This window comes from Mus caroli, unplaced genomic scaffold (genome assembly GCF_978045245.1).
Source record: "Mus caroli unplaced genomic scaffold, Mus_caroli_1 scaffold_6, whole genome shotgun sequence".
Taxonomy (NCBI): domain Eukaryota; kingdom Metazoa; phylum Chordata; class Mammalia; order Rodentia; family Muridae; genus Mus; species Mus caroli.
Window position 1 is genome coordinate 143545631 of NW_028227261.1, and position 22085 is coordinate 143567715.

Here is a 22085-nt window from a genome sequence, read left to right on the forward strand (position 1 = left end):
AGTAACATTGTTCTTGAGTACAGTTGGGTATCCCTTATCCAAAGTGCCAAGGTCCAAAGTGGTAGAGATTTGGATATTTTTTAAAGTCATTTTTTTAAATTTTGCAGTACTTATATATACACAATCTGACATGTTGGGAAGGGGTTCTGCATCTAGGCATACAGTTTAATGTCATAGCTTCCTGTGTGTAGTCTGAAGCTATTCTTGCATTTCTGTTGTGCTAGCACTTTTATTGTTCTTCCTTGGGGAACATTTTTCACTTACACCATCATGTCCACATACACAAAGGTTCAGCTTTTGGAATGTTTAAGATCTCAGATCTTGAAGTAGGAATCCTTAATCTGTATTGTGTGTGAAAACAGCTTGATGTTAGCAGATGATCTGCTCAGGGCTGGATTATTGTGCAGGGTTAGAGCTCTGGACCAGCAAACACAGGGCCTAGGGTTGGACTCCTAGCAAGGAGGAAATAAGATTAGAACTGAACAAAAAATTGATTTAGCATAAAAAATACAAAACATTCTGATGGTTTTGTTTGTTTGAGATGGGGGTCTCACTGTGTGTTTTCTAGTTGTACTAGAACTTGCTAGTAGACTAAGCTCGCCTCAAACTCACAGAGATTGCTCTCCTCGGCCTCTGGAATTAAAGTGGAGACACCACTCTGCTCACTCTGGTCAGCCCCGCTCGCTCCAGTCAACCCCACTTGCACCAGCCCTGTTCGTTCCAGCCCAAAGATTTATTTATTATTATAAATAAGTACACTGTAGTTGTCTTCAGACACACCAAAAGAGGACATCAGATCTCATGGATGGTTGTGAGCCACCATGTGGTTGCTGGGATTTGAACTCAGGACCTTCAGAAGAGCAGTCAGTGCTCTTAACAGCTGAGTCATCTCACCTGTGCCTAAACTTATCTTCTTATTCTGGATATTTTGTTTCTAAAGTCATTTATATTTTTAAAATAGAGTCACACTGCAGTTCTGGAACTTACTGGTAGTCCAAGCTGGTCTCAAACTTGATCCTCCTACCTCAACCTCCTCTGTGCTAGGGTTATGGGTATATACCACCATACCTGGCTTTTACTCTAGAGTTTGACATTCAGTTTATTGCCAGTCCCTTCTTAGTATTCCTGCTGTTTGTAGGGTATTCTTTGGGTTTTCCTTCTAGAATTTCCTTGTATGTGTAAAACATATAATGTTATATCAGTTGTAAACCATTTGAATGTTTTCACAAAAATGATTGCTAGACTATTGAGAAACTTAATCTTATTAATACGGTAGTTTAGGAAATTTTAAATATGTCCTTGAATACAACTGTAAATGTCAGTTTAAAATGTGAAGGAAACAATCGAAACCAAACACAAGAGGCTGGAGGAGAAGAAAGAGTGCAGCTGATGTGCAGCCTGACCTTTACTGCTGTGTCACTGCAGGAGCTCGAGCGAGAGATCACCTTCCAGGGAGACAGCGCTATTTACTACTCCTACTATAAAGACATGCTGAAGGCGCCGTCATTCGAGAGAGGTATGGCCAGCCACAGCTGTAACTGCAGGAATGATGTTGTAAAGGGAAGCACTCTTCTCAGAGGTCATGAGCTTTAGGATGTGGGATCTCATAGGAAGTTGGGAAGATGCAGCATCTTGTAGCAGCTGAGTCTTTCCATATTGTTTGTGGTTACTAATGAATGACATGTTGAATCACTGTCGAAGCAGAACAGTAATCTGGAGGAACTCATTATGTGTTTAGGTGTGTATGAGCTGACGCACAATAACAAAACCGTCTCCCTGAAGACTATCAACGCCATGCAGCGGATGGCTTTGTATCCAGAGCTTATTGCCAGTGTGCTCTATCAAGCAACTGGCAGCAACGTATGTATGTTTTATTATTATTTTTATTTTAGATTTACTTCCTGTGTATGCGTGTTTTGCTTGCATATCTATATGTGACCGCATGTGTGCCCAGTGCCCTTAGAGGGCATCAGATCCTCTAGGACAGTGGTTCTCACTCCGTGGGTCTTGTCCCCCTTGGGGTCACATATCAGATATCCTGCATATCAGGTGTTCACATTATGATTCAAAACAGTAGCAAAATGACAGTTATGAAGTAGCAATGAAGTAAGTTTATGGTTGGGATCACCACAGCATGAGGAACTGTCACAGCAGTAGGAAGATCGAGAGCCACTGCTCTAGAAGCTGTAGACAGTTATGAGGCACTGTGTGGGAGCAGAATGTCTCTGTAAGAAGAGAAGTGCTCTAACACTGAGCCATCCCTCCAGCCCTGTGTCTTCACTTTGCCGTCTGCTTTCTTACGTGGGTTTGTGTCTTTGGGTTGTTTAACCATCCTCTGTCATTCCCTTTCTTTTACCTTCAGGAAGTGATTGAGCCCGTGTATTTCTACATTGGCATTGTGTTTGGACTACAAGGAATGTATGTCACGGCTCTATTTGTTACAAGTTGGCTTATGAGTGGCACGTGGCTAGCAGGAATGCTTACTGTTGCGTGGTTCCTAATTAACAGGTATGCAAGTCTTTCACATTGATAGTTACAAACTTTGTAAATATTCCCATTCTTACAGTGCTCAGCTGTTATCTGCAAACCTATTGATTGTTATGTTTGATGGTGACGCTTAGGTAGGATTCCACTCAGGGACTAATCTAGATACGTAATCACTTACAAAGCCGGTCTGAGAACATGGTTCAGTGGTTAAAGCGCTTACTGTACAAGTGTGTGAACTGGAGTTCAGATTTCCAGAATCCAGGTGAATGCTGGGTGGATGTGGGCCTGCTGTGATTCCAGCTCTTAGAAGTCTCCCTGGGGCAAGCTGGTTAGCTGGCCTTGTCATATTGCTAAGTTCTTGATTGATCCAAAGGCCCTACCTCAGTGAGTAAGATGGAGCACAACCAAGAAAGAGTAATGAAGTCAACCTCAGGCCACTTCACACAGGACACACATGACCACACACACACAAACACAAACACACACACACACACACATACACACACACAAATACACATGAGGGTAAAGCTAAGCAGAAAGCCTTCTCCAGCTGGTATAAGACTCAGAGATGAGTAGGATTTACAGGGCCACACTGGCTTGAAGCAAAAATAAAATAAAATAAATGAACTAACTAAAAATGAGCATGAGTTAGTGAAAAAACTGCTTGCTGCTAAGCCTGCTAACCTGAGTCTGATCACTGGGTCCTGTGTGAGCGGTTTCCTACAAATTGTCCTGTCAGCTACATTGGTACACCATGGCACGTGCCAGCTGAGTTTTAGGTACTCTTGGTCTGTTTAAAACCTTGACTGAAAAAGCTTAATCCTCCGGGCAGTGGTGGCGCATGCCTTTAATCCCAGCACTCGGGAGGCAGAGGCAGGCAGATTTCTGAGTTCAAGGCCAGCCTGGTCTACAAAGTGAGTTCCAGGACAGCCAGGGCTATACAGAGAAACCCTGTCTCGACCCCCCCCCCCAAAAAAAAAAAACCTTAATTCTGCCCTGGCATAATGGTATGCACCTTTAATCCCAGCACTCAGGAAGCAGATGCAGGTGGATCTCTGTGAGTTTGAAGCCTGCTTGGTCTACAAGTTCTAGGACAGCCAGGGGTATGCAGTGAAACCCTAGCTCAAAACAAAAATTAAAAAGAAATCAAAATCAAAATAAGTTCTAGGCCAGGCATGATGACATACGTGTAATTGCAACACTCAGGAGTTAAGGGTAGGAGAATCAGGAGTTCAGGTTTAGTGCAAGACTAGCTTTAACAAGTGATTGTGTTTGCTTATGGCTGCCTAAGAAAATAGCTTCTACTAAAAAAACATTATTTGACACAATTGCTAGGGATAGAACGGCTTACCTAGTGGATCTGGGTCCGATATAATTTAAGATATTATTTTATATTAAATGATCCAAGAGACATCAATCGATGTCTTTTATAACCTAGTCCTGGAGACATGGCATCACTCCAATATATATATACATACTGTATAATATGTATATATAATGTGTGTGTATATATATATATACACACACACATACTGTATACTATGTATACATAATGTGTATATATATATACATACTGTAAAATATGTGTATAAATGTGTGTATATACATACTGTATAATATGCATATATAATGTGTATATATACATACTGTATAATATGTGTATATAATGTGTATATATATACATACTGTATAATGTGTATATATAAACATACTGTATAATATGTATATATAATGTATATGTATATATACATACTGTATAATATGTATATATAATGTATGTATATGTGTGTATATATATACATACTGTATAATATGTATATATAATGTGTGTATATACTGTAGAAGATGACGACATTTGCACCAGAAGGCAAGAGCCATCAAGACCATTATGAAGACCACTACATTTGTCAAATAGTACTCTTTTTATTTGATCATTAAATATTTATCATCGCATTCAAAGAAGCCTAGAAAACATATTTTTCTTTTATATGGCTGAGGAACAACGTATAGCTTTTTACAGCAAGGCAGGGACTCCATTGAGCCTGTTCCCTAGTTGTTTTTGTTTTTGAAAGACAGTCTTGCTATGTCGACCAAGGCTGGTCTCAGATACAGTGTAGCCCCGTGTGGTCTGAAATGCACTGTCCTCCCAGTGCTGGGACTTACGAGGTGCACTCATGTGGTGCATGCTGGGAAGTCTTGCTATGTCGACCAAGGCTGGTCTCAGATACAGTGTAGCCCCGTGTGGTCTGAAATGCACTGTCCTCCCCAGTGCTGGGACTTAAGAGGTGCACTCATGTGGTGCATGCTGGGAAGTCTTGCTATGTCGACCAAGGCTGGTCTCAGATACAGTGTAGCCCCGTGTGGTCTGAAATGCACTGTCCTCCCAGTGCTGGGACTTAAGAGGTGCACTCATGTAGTGCATGCTGGGAAGCACTATACCAGCTAAGCTATACCCCTGGCTTATTTTCTCCATGGTCTAACACTTGTGGGTTGCACTTTGGGATCTACTAGTATGGATATCTCCTCTGAGTTACTTGCAGGGAGGCTATCTTATTTTATTGACCAGCTTTTTAAAAATAAAGATTTGTTTTTATTTTATGTGTATAGGTGTTACCTGCCAGTGTATTACATATATTGGTGGTACTCACAGAGGCCAGAAAAGGGCATTAGATCCCCTGGACTGTAGTTACAGACAGTTCTGAGGCACTCTGAGTGTTGGGAATTGAATGTGGGTCCTTTGCAAGAGCAGCCAGCACTTTTTATAAACTCAGCCATTTCCCCGACCCCTCGTCAGTTTATTCTTGAAGGCTCGGTCCTTAGTACTCAGCAAGGAGAGAATACATTGCTTCTGGAAGCAGCTGCTGGCTCTTCTCTCACAGGAACTGCGCTGCTCAAGCTCTCTCCAGTTTACTTTTCTGAATTGCCTGCCCTTTTCTCTGCTCTCTTCGGGTATCCTTCTTCCTTTGTAGACTTTTCTGGTTTTCTCTTTTACCAGTTCGCACTCGAGGCAGTTTGCAGCTTCTGATCTTAGCTGGAAGTCATAGCATAAGCTGTTTTAAGCAAAGGAGTTTTCCCTAGCTTTGTTTCCTTTTAGTTTTTGTTTGGGTAATGCCGAGTATTGAACCCAGGACCTTGTGCCTGCAAGTGCTATCCCACTAAGCCATATAATTGACCCCTGATCTTAAGTTACTCTGTGTATATGTGTGTGTGTGTGTTGCTGATAGCCTTGTTGCATAGTAGGTAATAGAGTGTTCAGTGATATCTCATTGTAGTTTATTTCCCATGAGAGGCAGGAAGAGAATTTAGTTTTCAGCATGGTTGTACTAGAAAGACAAGCGAGCCCAAACACCATGCACCTCACACCATAATTCTCGGATTCGGCTTGAATTGTGAGTTTTGGTGAAGGGAGTGGTGAGAGGAATCCAGCGTTAAGCTGTCCTGACTAGAATCTGGCTTGCTTTTGTCATTTTTTCAGTTTGGGTCTGTGAAGGGGCTCTCTTAAAGAGACATCTTCATTGACTTGCATGAGGGGACCCTGGTGTTCCCTTTGTATGATGTTCCCTTCTGCTTAGGGGAGTCTGGAAACAGTTCAGTTCCTATCAGGGAGTGGTGCGCTCTGCTCCTCAGGCTGTCTTGCCAGTGTTTGTCTGAGTGTGGGGCTCCACTGTCTGGAATGCAAGGCGACTGCATGAAAGGATGAGTGGCAGACTGAGCTCTCCTAGGCTTCTCTCACAGATTGGCAAGCTGATGCTTTTTCCTTGGAGCTCTTATTTGAGCATGGTCTTGGAGATTTGGGGGCAAGACTTGTTGGACCTATTGCTTTGGTTCTGAGGCAAGGAAGAGTTTGTAACAGTTAAGAATTGTGTGGCTCCATCGTGGCAGTCAGGGAGCAGAGAGCATAGTTTTAAATTGCGTGCACTTAATGCCCTGTGATGTCCATGTGCTTAGTTGGTAAAGTCTTGCCCCAGTTCCCCAATAACAACTCAGAGCTTTATTTTAGTTACAGTGCTTGCGGCCTTATGCTACACTTGTTCCCCACTAGATCATAGCTCACTTAACCCATTTAAACTATTCCATTGTCTACCACAAGGTTAGTTATCTCTCCTCAGAGTCCAGGGTCAATCTGCTGTGTGAGAATCTCCCAGAATTCCTCTCTCTCTACTGGAACTCCTTCCTCTCATTTCCTGCTTTTTGCTGATAGGACATCAGCTTTTTTATTGACAGGTGACGATTCTACACAGTACCCAAGAGATTCTTTCTACAAAGTCTCTTCACCACTTCTTTTAGTGGAAGGTTTAGTGTCATAAATCTGTTACACCTTCTGTTCTGTAGCACTGAGGTTGGACCTGTGGTATGCTCTGTAAGCATGTAAATCTAAACTGCATCCTCCCCTCACCCCATCGCCCATTGAAGCCTAGGCTGACAACGGACTTGTGGTCTTCCTGTCTTGGCTTCTTGTGCTTTGTGCCATCATGCCAGTTCTTGTTTTTTATGGCATTGTTTACATTTGATTTATTGAGTTGTAAGAGTTTTTACCCAGTTCTGCTGGCTTAACAACATCGCAGTCAGTGATGGAGAGTGGTTCTACTGTGCGGGCTCTGATATTTGCCCAGTAAAATAACTAACCATGCACTTCTGAGAACTTTTTTGGTTCTTAAATGATAAATGGTGGTGTATATTATAAACACGAGTTCTTCCTGGTGGTTTCCTTTGTCAGGGGTGGGTATGTCAGAGTTTTTTGTCTGTGTGCTTTATGCTTTTCTTTTCTCCCCTCTCTCCCCTTCCCCCTCTTTTGTTTTGTTTTGTTTTTTTTTTTTTTTTTTTTGAGACAGTCTCTCACTATGTAGCCCTGGGTATCCAGAACTTTCTTTGTGGGCCACACTGTCCTCAAACTTAGGGAGATGCGCGTGCCAGATCCACCTCCTGAGTGCTGGCATTAACACAGGAGTCAGTACATCGGCCGCATGCTTTCTTAGTAATGAAAACAGAACCGTTTAAATTCTGGTCAAGTCCAGTAAGTTGGGTTTTACTGTTTGATTTTTTTTCATACTTTGTGTCATAAAGCCCAGAGTCGTGAGACTTGCCATTGTGCAGCTGTGCTTTGAGTGTGCTCTCCAAGCTACATGATCTCCAGTGTGCTACTACTGAGAATGAGGAGGGGTCTCTGTGACTGGAGGAACAGTGGAGGCTCCATGACTGTCCTATAGAACAGCTAAGGGCACTGGGACACTGCTACAGGGTAGAGGGCGTGGCTACTGTGCATGGGCCCTGCTTTCATACTCCAGCACTAGAGGAAAACATTTTTGGTTGCATCCCCTGATCCTTCCTTGATCTTGGATTCCCAGCTTCTAGAACTATGAGCATTCTTTTGTTTATAAATAGCAAAGTCCGTGGTATTCTTTTATAGGAGCAGAAACCCACTAAGACATAATTTCTTTTTTCTTGCCATTTTTTTTAAAAAGGTAAAAACAAATGCAGAGATTTTCAATAAACTTGTACTATTTTTTGTTTACATTGTATCAATTATTTGGTTAAGTGTATATGTGTGGGAATCAGAGGTGAACTTTCAGGACTGGTTTTCCCCTTCTATCATGTGGGTCTCAGGCATTATTTCTTGGAAACACCTTTGCCCACTGAGCCACGCACTTGTTCTTCCTGAATTTTGACTATTTTATACTCTTTTATAATAGGTAACTAAAGGCTGATTACAATCTTATATGCATGGAACTAATTATTCTAATATCTGTCACCCTTTTTTTGTTTGTTTGTTTAACATTTTTGAGACAAGGTCTTGCCTTTTCTTTGGCTGGTATGGGACTTAATGTGTGGACCAAACTAGCTCCAAGCTTGCAGTGATCTTTCTGCCTTTATCTTCCAAGTATTGGAATTACTGCTGTGAACCATGATGGCTCAGCAGTTACAAGCACTGGCTGCCCTTCCAGAGGACCTGGGTTCAATTCCCAGCACCCACATGGCAGCTCACAACTGTCTGTAACTCTAGTTCCAGGAATCTGATGCCCTTTTCTGGCATCCAGGAGCACCAGGCTCACACATGTAAACAGACCTTCATGCAGGCAAAACACCCATATGTGTAAAATAAGATAATAATTTAAAGATAAGATAAAGAGAAATGTAGTGTAGTGTCACACAGATACATGCCTTACTTTCGGTGTCCTCTGTGGTTTGTTTTAGGGTGGACACAACAAGAATCGAGTACTCCATTCCTTTAAGAGAAAACTGGGCTCTACCGTATTTTGCATGCCAAGTTGCTGCACTTACAGGCTATTTAAAAAGAAATCTAAATACTTATGCAGAGGTAAGATATCAATGTGTTTTATACATCACAGCTAATTCTGATGCTTTGCAAACATGTTTTGGTTGTTTTGTTTTGACACAGAAATGTCTTTAGTTCGGGCTGGCTTCAAACTCATTGTATAAGGAAGGCTGGGCCTTGAGCACTTTCTCTCCCTGCTGCCATGTAGGGTTGCACTTGTGCACCACCATGCTAGGCTATGATGCTTAATTTTAAAGTAAGTCATATTAGGAGCTAAGTTGTATTCAGTGAAGCATGTTACTATGTAACATGTAGTAAGGCCATTGTTACATCTGTTTTTCTGTAATCTGACGGCAGCGGAATAGTTTTAGAAAAACAAAGGTTATTAGTATGTTTTTAGCATGGTTACATGCAGAATATCTGATTCTGGAAGTTAATCTATCCAAGTGTTGTTTTTGCCATTTCTCTTACTTCAGGAACATTTATGTCCTTTAGTCATGAGAACTTAAAAGAAATATTCCTGAAGACACAGCCGTGGCTGAGGATGACAGTGGTGTAAACTTTGATGGCAGTACGACATGGTCTTGTGTTCACTCACATGTCCTCCCTGACTGACATTAGTAGGTTAGTCAAAGCTTAAGGAAATGTCCGTCTCAGATCATTTAGAATCTTAAGTTTTTGTTATTGTTATTCCCTCAATCCCATGGGCAGTTGAATGAAGCCTATAGACGGTGTCACAGAATAATGTTAATAAAATGTATGCTTACAGAGGCAGTTCATTATTGAAGTTGACTGAAACATAGCAGTCCGTTGGCAGTCTGCCTATCGTACATAAAAATTTCCTGGTTAGGAAGAGACCAGAATCGACCAAACAAAGTGTTCTGATAAGCTTGGCTGTTAGAGGGGTGCACCTCTGTGGTAGCTGGCCTGTGCAACGGCTGGGGCTTCTACCCCAGCACCAGAACCCAACACACCAGCGGGAGGAGCTAATCAGATTCCTTCCTCGGCTTTAATTCCTCATGTGCATTTTACATTACTAAGAAGCAAATACAAAAAGAAGCTGAAAGGCAATATTCTTTTTACTGTAGTCCCACCTATAATGATAGGATTATTTTTGACTATGTGTATAATATAGTATAATATGTATATATTACATATATACATATAATGTGTATATATTTCAATTTGAAAACATAAACTGATAAGCTAGGTATGGTGGTGTATGTCTTTAATCCCAGCACTCAGGAGGCAGAGGCAGGAGGACCTCTGTGATTTTGAGGCCACTCTGGTCTACACGGTCAGTTCCAGGGCAGCCTGAGCTACATAATAAAGAGACCCAGTCTCAAGAACCAAACAAAAACTTAGAAATAATATATAGCATAGCATGAAACACTGCAGTGAAAAAAAAATAAGAAATAACGATTTGGTACAAGGGGGATAAAGCATGACCCTAGCTAGATACTGTCGTCCATGCTCTTATCCCAGCACTTGGGGGGTAGAAAGCAGGAGTTCAGGTATATCCTTAGCTACATGATGAGGTCAAAGCCTGCCCTGTCAAAAAGAGTACCACAAAAATATCTCCCTAAAAATAAAGGAAGAACAGATTGGACGTGGAGGTGCATACTTCTGGTAAGTACCAGCACACAGACAACTGAAGCAGCAAGATTTCCACAAATTCAAGACTATTGTAGACTCCAAACACTAAAGCAATCTGCCTGTATAGCCTGACTCTGGTCAGAGACACTAAAGCCTGACAGCCTGTAATTCCATGGCCCTCATAATAGGTACAAGGAGAGAACAGACACCACACATGTGGTCCTCCCCCGAATTATACACAATAAGAAAATTTAAACAAATTTTACTTAAAAAAGTTATTACTATTTTTAGGCAACAGTTTATTTTAGTTCAAAATAAATGTCATAAAAGCAGCTTTGGCAGTTCATCTCCTACACGAAGAACTCCCTGACAACGTAAAGGCCTGTGCAGGAGATGCAGCTCCATGGACGAAGGCTGAGACCTTGGCTGTAGTCCCTCACGGCAGAAGAAAGCACTGAGCTATGGGAATTAGCCATAACAGGCCTGAAATCTGTCATGTTGTTCTACATGCAATGGAACATTCAAGCCATAAAAGTTCAGCAATTAAGCTTGCTGTGTTCAGGACAGGAAGGAACAGGATGTGTTCAGAGACACAGCCCAGACTGGCCTTGGATCCTCTTGCTCTAGTTCTAAGAGCTGAGATTGGGGAAGTGCACCTGGGCATGGCTCTTTTTCATTGTTATGTAAAGAAAAGTAGCGTGCAGGTTTGCATGGTTGTTATGTGTTGCACTGGAGGGAAACAGGCCAAACTTTGTTAAGAGCAAAAGCTTGGCTAGGCAACCCAGATTCTTGAGTTTTTTTGAAAATAAAATTAGCACGAATGAAAAAAGAGAGACTGTTTTTGGACAAAAAAAAAAAGCTTCCATATTAACAAAAGTTTACCAGCTACTCTAATAAAAATCAGTTTCTTGGGCTGGAGAGGTGGCTCAGTGGTTAAGAGCACTGACTACTCTTCCACAGGTCCTGAGTTCAATTCCCAGCCACCACATGGTGGCTCACAACCGTCTGTAATGGGATTCAATGCCCTCTTCTGTTGTGTCTGAAGACAGCTATAGTGTACTCATATAAATAAATAAATCTTTTTTAAAAAATCAATTTCTTTGAGCTTTTACTCCCCCTGCCCCATCTTTTTTTTGTTTTGTTTTGTTTTGGTTTTTTGTTTGTTTTGTTTTTTTCAAGACAGGGTTTCTCTGTGTAGCCCTGGCTGTCCTGGAACTCACTCTGTAGACCAGGCTGGCCTCGAACTCAGAAATCCGCCTGCCTCTGCCTCCCAAGTGCTGTGATTAAAGGCGTGTGCTACCACTGCCCGGCCTTGCTTCCTCTCTTGAAATGAAAAAAAAAAAAAAAAAATTGTGCCCCTTTGAAATATAATATGGGAAAAACGGGTGCTGGTTCCTCTCTGTGCTTTGCTAAGATCCTGCTGTGGCTTTTTGTTTGTTTGTTTGGCTGGTTTATTTTGTTTTATCATTTTATTTTAATTTTTGAAACAAGGAATCTACATAGCTCCTTCTATGTCCTAGAACTTGTTATATAGACTAAGCTGGCCTTGAACTCAGATGCCCACCTGCCTCTACTTGTCAAGAGCTGGGGTTAGGACACGCACCACCACGCCTAGTTGGTCTGTAGCTTACTGGGTTTTTGCAGTAGTGAAGTAACTGACCCTAGTTGTTTTTTTCTCTAGAGGTTTTGCTACCTGTTGCTGAGTACCTCGACGTACACTTTCATGATGGTGTGGGAGTACAGCCACTACGTCTTGTTTCTTCAGGCAGTATCCCTGCTGCTGCTAGATATCTTCTCAGTGGAACAAAGTGACAAGGTAGTGTGACACTGTTAAATGGCGGACAACGGTTTTACAGTATTGTTTCTAAAAACCTCTTTTCCATTTCTTCATCTCTTATTCTCAACTCTTCAGAACTCTAATGAGCATCAAGATTGAAATTATTTGAACAGAGAGAACCTAACATAAAGATTTAATATCCATGACTGTGCACATAGTTCAGTGGTAAAGTACTTTGTTTAACATGGAAAAGGCCCAGAAACCTCGAAACTTATCACTGTCTAAGCAATCGTTAACCAAGAATAAAGTCATTGTCTTAATAACTGATGAGCTGGAAGGAATTCTGCTGTTGGGATCCAGAACTGACAGTCTTAGGTAAGGTTCGAAGGAAGTGCAAGCCAACAAGAGGCAAGGAAAGAGCGAGCATCTCCTTCTTCCTCCAGCAGTGTACTTTCCCGGAAGCCCTTCCTCGTCAGAGTTGGACTTGGAGCAGAGAAGTGTACACAGAAGGGAGAAATAGGCTGTGAAGCTGAGTTACTCGGCAGCAGCACTGTGTGGACTTAGCCAAGTCAAGAATTGACTTGCCAACACCAGAAGACTCTTGCCCTCTTTCCCAGGCAGGCATTAGTATTTCCCAAGACTGTCATTACTTGTTACAGTGAAATCTCTCTTTTATGATTTTTTTTTTATTTTTCAGTTCTATATATGTGTCTGTGCACCTGTGCACATATGAGGGCATGCATGTGTAGTCTAGAAGAGTGTTGGGCCTCCTGCAGGTGGAGTTTAGGTGGTCGTGAGCTGATGGATGTTGGTACTAGGACTTGAACTCAGTTCTCTGCAAGAACAATATCTACTCTTAGTCACTTAGACATGGATCCAGCCCCTTTATTCTTTCTTTGTTTTAAAATTTTTAAATAACTTAAAAATTTTTTTTGCTATGTGTCTGGATGTTTTACCTGCATGTCTATATGCTGCATGGGTGCAGTGCCCTTGGAGGCCAGAAGAGGGCGTTGGATCCCTAGGACTAGACTGTGGAGCCTCCTCTCCAGTCTTCTCTCCATTCTCTGTGTTTTTTGTTTCTTTGCTTTTGTTGTTGTTTTGTTTTCTTTTTTTAAGACAGGGTTTCTCTCTGTAGCAGTGGCTGTCCTTTAACTTGCACTGTAGACCAGGCTGTCCTTAAATTCTTAGAGATCAGCGTGCCTCTGTTTCCTTCCCAAACACTGGGATTAAAACCACCATTGCCTGGCTTCAAACTTCTGGTCTTCTAGCCTCTACGTTGTGAGTTGGAGGTTATAGGCATGTCTACCACCACTCCCAGTTGTATGCAGTGCTGAGGACTGACCCAAGCACTCAGCAGACACTATTCTAACTGAGCTGCATCTCTAACCTGTGACTTTTTTTTTTTTCTACACAGAGACAGGGTTTCTCTGTGTAGCCCTGACCGTCCTGGAACTCACTCTGTAGACCAGGCTGGCCTCGAACTCAGAAATTAACCTGCCTCTGCCTCCCAAGTGCTGGGATCAAAGGCTTGTGCCACCACTACCAGCGTGTGACTTTTTTTTTTTTTTTTAAGATTTATTTATTTATTTATTATATGTAAGTACACTGTAGCTGTCCTCAGACACTCCAGAAGAGGGAGTCAGATCTTGTTACAGATGGTTGTGAGCCACCATGTGGTTGCTGGGATTTGAACTCCAGACCTTCGGAAGAGCAGTCGGGTGCTCTTACCCACTGAGCCATCTCACCAGCCCGTGACTTATTTTTTGACACGAGCTCTTGCTGTATAGTCCTAGCTGGACTTTAATCCTTCTGAGTAGGCCTTCCAAGTGCTGGGTTTGCTGACTGTGTACCATAGCTACATAAAGCTGAATTCGTAACAAGAAAACTAACAGAAGTTAAAGTGTGGCTGTGAAGAGTGTTCTTGAGTTTTCGTTTATGATGTTTTAGCTCCTTAACTTTTCTGTAGGGCACTAAGAGGCAAATGTAGAGTTCCTTACATTCGATGGCAATGAAAAGATGGGTTAAACACTTCCTAACACTGCCCTAAATTATAACAGAATATTTACTTACAATTTCTGTTTTTAAAATTAAGTTTACTCTCATTTATTTTATTTTTGTTCTGACAGGTTTATGAAGTATATAAAGTCTACATATTTTCTCTCTTCCTTGGGTATTTACTACAGTTTGAGAATCCAGCTTTATTGGTGTCTCCTTTATTAAGTTTAGTAGGAGCGTTCATGCTTGTTAAGTGCCTTCAGGTAATTAACTTTGCCTTTTGTAAAGAGTAGCCTTACATTTTAGATTGTTAATTTTATACTTCACTTCTTTGTTCATGTGATTTTGTTTTTTCCTTTGTAGCTGAATGGGAAAAAAGGAACTTTTGTGGCTAAAGTAATCAAAGTGTTTGAGTTTTACTTGTTATGTACCCTGCCGGTGACCTTGAATCTTATAGTGAAGGTAAGTACTTGACATTCATGTGCAGGGCAGTTTGAGTAGAGGACTACATTATGCCAGCTTTACTGAGAACCACACGCTAACAAAGGAGTAGAGTGTACACAAAGTTATCCCTAACTGCACTGTGTTTGAAACAAATAACCCAACAGAAACGGCTGGGAGTAAGGCTTATTTGAATCAGCTGTGCTAGGTTGAAATGTTCATACTCTCAAAACACCATTCCATTTTCATGCCTAAGCATGCAGTAAATGTATTCATATTGCAAACTGTGTGCTACTTAATTCACTATTCTTTTAATCAGGCTGTATTTTCTATCATTAGTAATTGGAAATAAGTATACTGTCAAACGCATAGGCATAAGGGTGTATTTCTTTGTTAAAATAATGTTTTCTTCTCTGTAAGAAGAATATCTCACAACTTGGCCATGGTATCTGATTCTCTCTCATCTAGATGTTTGTTCCACACAAAGAAAATGAGCATGTGCTGAAATTTCTTGAAGTCAAATTTGGACTAAATATGACTAAGTAAGTTTCACATTTACAAGTTTATCTCGTATGTAACCTGTAGGAAATAAAAAGCAAGAACACTGGATGGAGGGCGTGTATACTTGGTTACATGTCACTTAGAAAACAGTTTTGGATTTTATATAGAAGATTAGTTTTTAGTTTTGGTTTTGTAGTATTGAGGATAGCCTTCAAGGCCTTGTAGATTATTGGCAGTTTCCTATCACAGAACTGTAATCCCATCCTATAGAATAAATGACATTGATATTTGGAGTGGTGGGCTGGGGAAGGAAGTGTGGGGCCATAGCTCAGTTGGTAGCATGTATGCACAGAACCCCAGTTCTAACCCAGCACTACAGGGGAAACATGGCTAGCATGCTTGGGACCATGGTTTGAATACCTTGAGCAGCAGCATCAATAAATACATTTCTAGTCTTCTAGAAAGTAGATAGACTTAAACCTTAGACAGCACGAGAGTATTTGGTTTATTTATTCTTACAGGTGGATAGATATGTTGTGTATGTGTAAGGAAGCGTGTGTAGAGATTAGCCCCCAAAATATAAGATATTTCGGTAGCAGCATCTTTAATGGTGTTATAGTCCTATTGTCAAAATTTAGCTTATTTTTTAAAATGCAGTCATTTTTGAAATAGACACTTTCGTTCTACCCTTTAACACTTTTTAAATTTTGTTATTTTCTGTGTATAAGTACTTCTGCATATATGATGTGCACCATATGTGTAAATACCCTTGAAGGCCAGAAGACATTGAATCCCCTGGAACTGAAGCTACAGATGGTTGTGAGGCTGAGTGTATGTATGTGCACATCAAGGAGCCCAAGTAGGTCAGGAAAGGGAATTAGATCCCCTGGAACTGGAGTTAAGCAGATTCTGAGCCGACATATGGGTGCTGGGAACCAAGCCCAGGTCCTCTGGAAGAGCAGCTATTAACTGCTGCTATTAACTGCTGAGCCATCTCTTCAAGTGTTCCATGAGTACTTCTTAACATCACTCCATGTCTTACCTGGGGATGTGGCTCAGTGATAGAAGTGCTTGCGTCATTCATGTGCATGAGGCCCTGGGTTTAACCCTCTGCTCAGCAACTGGAAAAATACATTTGCCATTGGACTTTACAGATGGTCACAGCCACTGGATGTCTTAGCTACTCCACAAAATGCTCATGTGAACAACTTAAAGCACTAGCAGGCTTAATTTTGCTCACTGGACTTACAAAAGCAGCCAGTGTTCCTAACCATTGATCCACATCTCCAGCTTTGATTACTTAAGGCATTTTAAGAGGGAGGGAGGGAGGGAGGGAGGGAGGGAAAGAGAGAGAATGAGAATGAATGTGTGTGTGTGTGTGTGTGCCATGCTGTGTATGTATGTTTGTGGAGGTCAAAAGTCAAATTTCAAAGTTTGCTTTCTTCTTATACCATTGCATTGAACTCAGTTTTTCAGGCTCATCAGGAAGTGCCTTTATCTATCAAGTTGTCCTACTGTCTCAGTTTCCTAGATTAGGACTGTTCCTGGTCATTTGTTTCACTGTTTCTGACCCATGGAGTGTTAGGAGGTTAGGAAACAGAGAGAGGAAGGGGAAGGGACAAGGTGCATACTTCAAAGACATATTCCATCCAGTGGCCTACCCCCAGTCAGATTTTGAATCCTTCAAGCTTCTGACCTATGTCAGTTCCTATGGCTTCTACCCCAGAACACTGCTGGTGGGAATGTAACTTTCTGGCCTCAAGCCTGTCTTGAGGGTCGTGATTTACTAACCATGAGTCTGGTAAGGGAAGCAGCAGTGTTTCATCTGTGAACAGTTTAGATGAAGGCATGGGCTTCATTGCAGCCTACCCTTGCTGTTACAAATGAGTAAATTTAGAGAATGTGATTTATCTTTGTTTTTACTGAGATTTTCAAAATACCTTTATGTTCATCAGTTTAAAACACATGAGATGTTAATATCCTGTGTTTTGTCTTTTGTAGGAATTTTACATTGAACTGGCTCCTTTGTCAAGAATCTCTCCAGGCACCATCCCAGGATTTTTTTTTCCGATTGACCCAATCTTCCCTATTGCCATTCTATGTTTTAGTGTTAATTATTTGTCTTCTTTCTATGACACAAGTCTTTTTTAGGCGGATGAGGTAAGTGCTTATAGTAATGAATTGTATTACTAATCACTGTATTTTAAAGATGTAAAACATTTTAAGGTGTGTGTCGGTCGGGTGCTGGGTTTTCAGAACCCAGGGCCTTGTACATGCTGAATATGCTTTGCCTCTAAGCTGTATCCTCATCCAGTGTCCTCTCTTCTCTTCTCTTCTCTTCTCTTCTCTTCTCTTCTCTTCTCTTCTCTTCTCTCTTCAAATAAAGAGACAGGGTTTGGAACTTGGGTGTAGTGCTATGACCGAACCCTTAACTAGCCTACACGGGGCCCTGGGTTTAGCTCTAAGGGGACAGGAAGGAGAGTGAGGGGTTTTCTTGTGCTCCCCAGCATGACCTAGAACTCACAATTTTAAGCAGTTCTCTTGGCTCAGTCTCCAAATCATGTAAGACTATAGGTGTGTGCCCACATCACAACTTTTCAATACTGTATTTATTTTAGAGCATCTAATTCTATTCTTTCTTTATTGGTTATTGTGATGGTTTGAATATTTTTGGCCCAGGGAGTGGCCCTATTAGGCGGTGTGGCCTTGTTGGAGTAGGTGTGTCACTGTGAGTGTGGGCTTAGACCCTCATCCTAGCTGCCTGGAAATCAGTCTTCCTCTAGCAGCCTTCAGATGAAAGATGTTGAACTCTCAGCTCTGCCAGCACCATATCAGCCTGGATGCTGCCATGCTCTTGCCTCAAAGATAATGGACTGAACCTGTAAGCCAGCCCCAATTAAATGTTGTCTATATAAGACTTGCCTTGGTCAAGGTGTCTGTTCACAGCAGTAAATCCCTCACTAAGACGGTCATTATAAATTAATCAGGAAAGCCGATGTTTAGCTTTATACCTCTGAGTATTTATATGGATATATAAGTAATAGATTAAGCTTTTGTATACTCATTTAATAATTTTCTAAAATCTTAATTAAGAATAATATTTTGGATGGCATGGTAGCACATGTCTTTAATCTTAGCACTCAGGAGGCTAAGTCAGGCTCATCTCTGAGTTCAAGGCCAACTTGGTTTACAAAGCAAGTTCCAGGATAGCAAGGGCTACATAGAAAAATCCTGTCTCTGAGGTGGTTTGGGGGATATATATATATATATATATATATATACACACACACACACACATATATGTGTATATATATGTATATATATACACACACATGCACACATCCATACACACACATGTATATATACATATATGAAATAATTTATATATACACATATTATGCATGTGTGTACACATATACATATATAAACATATACATGTAATTTAATTAAAATGAAGCTATTGGTGTGATTTGAAGTTATTTAAAACTTTTCTGAATATAATTGGACATGCCTATAACCTCAGGACATGCCTTTAAACTCAGGAGACTTTGCTAAGAGAATTGTGAGTTCAAAGGCAGCCTGGGTCACTATTTCAAAAAATGAGAAATGAAGGCAAAAAAAGCAAAAACAATAACAAAATATAAATCACTATAAATATACTTGATTCAAATGTTCATTATGCTGTGAAGTATCAGTTCCCAGTCAGTTGATCTACTTTATACAGTGCATGCTCTCTTACCGCTGACAATATATACAGTACTTACTTAGTGTATAAAGACCTATGCTTGGTGACCCCCAGCACTAAAATAAAAGAAAATGTAACGTGAAGCTAGGTATGGTGGCTCACATCTGCAGTCTCAACTCTGTACAGCCTCAGGCAAAAAGAATGGCCTGGGGTAGAGGCAAGCTTAGATACAGACTGTGTTCTAGGCCTGAGCTAGTGGTGTCCAAACAAACAAAAAGAAGATGGTTGTGTATAGCTTTTTATCTTTATAATTTAATTTTGTAGTTTATATTGATTAGCATCACTAGTTCAGAAATAATTGGTCTTAGAAAAAGAAGAAATTCAGTTTTAGGCATAACCTTCAAACGTGATGATGTATTGTTGATTTTTCATGTATATTTTTCCAAATTTACAAAAATGTTTCCTTTATATAGTGGCAAGTCTAAGAAAGAAACTGTAACTCTTGAAGATGGGAGAATTGGAGAAAGGCCAGAAATAATTTATCATGTAATTCACACTCTGTTGCTGGGCTCTCTTGCAATGCTTATGGAAGGGTAAGTGCCCTGCTTGAGCAGTTTGTCATTTTAAAGCTTATCTTTTTTAGAATTTACTTATTGATGTATTAGGTACTTTGTATGCATGTATATCTGGACACCGGAAGGCAGCATCAGACAGATGTGGGCTGCCATGCCGGTGCTGGGAATTGAATTCAGGACCTTTGGAAGAACAGTGAGTGCTCTTAACCATCTCTCCAGCCCACCCTTCCCTTTCATGCTGAGAGCTACTGAGTACATTTAAAGCAGTTTCTAAAACTTTATTTAAGGAAGTATAAACTTTCAGGGCACCAGGCGGTGCTCTTATTCCATTACTTAGGAGGCAGGGGCAGGCAGGTGGATCTTTGCGGCCAGCCTGGTCTGCATAGTGAGCTCTGGAGCAGTCAGGGCTACACAGAGGAACTCAGTCTTGAAAAACAAACAAGCAAAAACTTTTTAGTGGCTAGGGAAATGGCTTATAGATTAAGAGTACTTGCTGCTCTTGCAAAAGACCTTCCCAGTCCCCACCTAAATCAGGTCTCTAAAACCATATGTAAAACTGTAGTTTCAGAGGCTCCAATACTCTCTGCTGGCCTATTCTGGTACATACATATGCTCAAGCAAAACATTAATATACGTAAAATAAATAAAAAATCGTCTAATTTATAAAGATACAAAATTTTAAAATATAAGTGAAATTTAACAAACATTTTTAAAATATAGCAAACTGATATTTAATTATTCATTTATTTATTAAAGAACTATTGAATACCTTCTAAGATTCATGCACTATGCTAAATACTCATAGTATAATGGTAAACAGCATGAACACAGGGTTTGGGTCTACTTTCTGTAACTATTGGCCTATGTTAACTATATAACAAACTAAAGTTATAACTTGGGAAGTGAAGAACGAGTAAATGGTGCTGCGGGAACATTTGGTGTCTGCATATGGCTAGAAAAAATGTTTGAGGGACGGAGTGCTGAGTAAAACTGACCTTGTGAACAGAAGAGAGAAAAGTATCCCAGGCAGAGGGGATCACGTTGCTAAGTTTATAATAGGAAAGCACACAGCTGGGCTGGAGAGATGGCTCAGCGGTTAAGAGCACTGATTGTTCTTCTGAAGGTCCTGAGTTCAAATCCCAGCCACCATGTGATGGCTCATAACCATCTGTAATGGAATCTGATGCCCTCTTCAGGTGTGTCTGAAGTCAGCTACAGTGTACTTACATATAATAATAAAAAATAAATCTTTGAAAAAAAATGAAAGCAGGCACCACATTCTGAAGGGGGTAAGGAGATATGGTGAAGTATAGTGACGTGCAATGGGTCTATAGTAGGCCCACTCTGGTGGGGGTGGGGTGAAGGAGGTGGGTTTGTTTTTTTCTTTATTGCTTTTATTTCTTTTAAGTGGGAAACAAACCGTTGAGACTCTGACTGGTGTATGGACAAGGCAAAGTGTTTACATTTCATTTCTTTCTGGTTATTGTGTTATATTTGTTTATGTTGTGTTTTGTATGTTTAAAATTTGCTAAGGTAAGTATCTGCGTGAAGTCAGTCGTTACTTCACATTTGTATAGTACAATATGCAGGGTGTGTGGTGTGTGGTTCAGTAGCTTCACAGTGTGCCTGTTCAGATAACCCCACCATGACCTCGCTAGGCAATGTTAGCTTGTGGAACGACTGTCATGTATGCAGTCTATTGTTGACAGAAACACCACCATGTAGCATACTACTATTAATATTTAGGTAAGTTATGTCACAGTTACATTGGAGGCGAAGGTACATGGCTCTGTGAGTTCAAGATCTTCATATTGAGTTCTAGGCCAGCCATTGCTACATAGTTGAGACCACTCTCCCATAACAAAACAGAAACAACAATGACAACCCTAAAAACCATATCCTCGTTTGTACGTTTTTAGTTTTCAAACCTCCCTTAGTTTGCTTCTACATAAAATCATGCCAAATTGTTAATAAACTTTATGAAAACCCATTCATTGAGCAGAAGAGTTTTTGTTTTGTTTTGTCTTGAAGCAGTATCCCAAGTCTGATCTTGAATTTGAAATTCTCAAAAATCTGACACTCCCAGACCCCCACCCACCCCTGCACACCTTTGTGCAGTGCTAGGGACTGAACCCAGGACCTTGCACAAGCTAGACAAACAATACACCTAGCTGAAGCAAAGGTTCTAAATCTTTATATGAAAGTCAGTTAGCAAATAAAATGGAATGCCTCTTCAGTTTACGGTAGTAAGTGTTCAGGAATCCTTAAGGCTAGCCCTCCCTACTTTTTTTTTTTTTAATTTTTAATATTTTTATTACATATTTTCCTCAATTACATTTCCAATGCTATCCCAAAAGTCCCCCATAGCGCCCCCCACTTCCCTACCCACCCATTCCCATTCTTTTGGCCCTGGCATTCCCCTATATTGGGGCATATAAAGTTTGCAAGTCCAATGGGCCTCTCTTTCCATTGATGGCCGACTAGGCCATCTTTCGATACATATGCAGCTAGAGACAAGAGCTCCGGGGTTCTGGTTAGTACATCATGTTGTTCCAACTATAGGGTTGCAGATCCCTTTAGCTCCTTGGGTACTTTCTCTAGCTTCTCCATTGGGCCTCCCTACTTTTGAAACCAACTACAAGTTCAGAAGTTTCCTAAAATATTTTTGGGTTCTATTACTAGGACTGACATAATGAGAATAGTCATTGTATTGTGGGCTACCACTTACTTCAGCGAAACAAGGTATATATAATG

At 40.7% G+C, this 22085-nt stretch overlaps 1 protein-coding gene across 1 annotated transcript in view; it reads left to right on the plus strand.

Moving 5' to 3' along the window:
• Positions 1-22085, plus strand: part of Dpy19l4 (dpy-19 like 4) — a 57587-nt gene that overhangs the window by 15672 nt on the left and 19830 nt on the right. The window contains exons 4-13 of the mRNA XM_021160112.3: positions 1426-1516; positions 1739-1860; positions 2363-2508; positions 8680-8803; positions 12039-12173; positions 14261-14392; positions 14493-14591; positions 15039-15112; positions 17073-17231; positions 19230-19349. Coding sequence (XP_021015771.1) covers positions 1426-1516; positions 1739-1860; positions 2363-2508; positions 8680-8803; positions 12039-12173; positions 14261-14392; positions 14493-14591; positions 15039-15112; positions 17073-17231; positions 19230-19349 — 1202 coding nt within the window. The remainder of the gene's footprint in view (positions 1-1425; positions 1517-1738; positions 1861-2362; positions 2509-8679; positions 8804-12038; positions 12174-14260; positions 14393-14492; positions 14592-15038; positions 15113-17072; positions 17232-19229; positions 19350-22085) is intronic.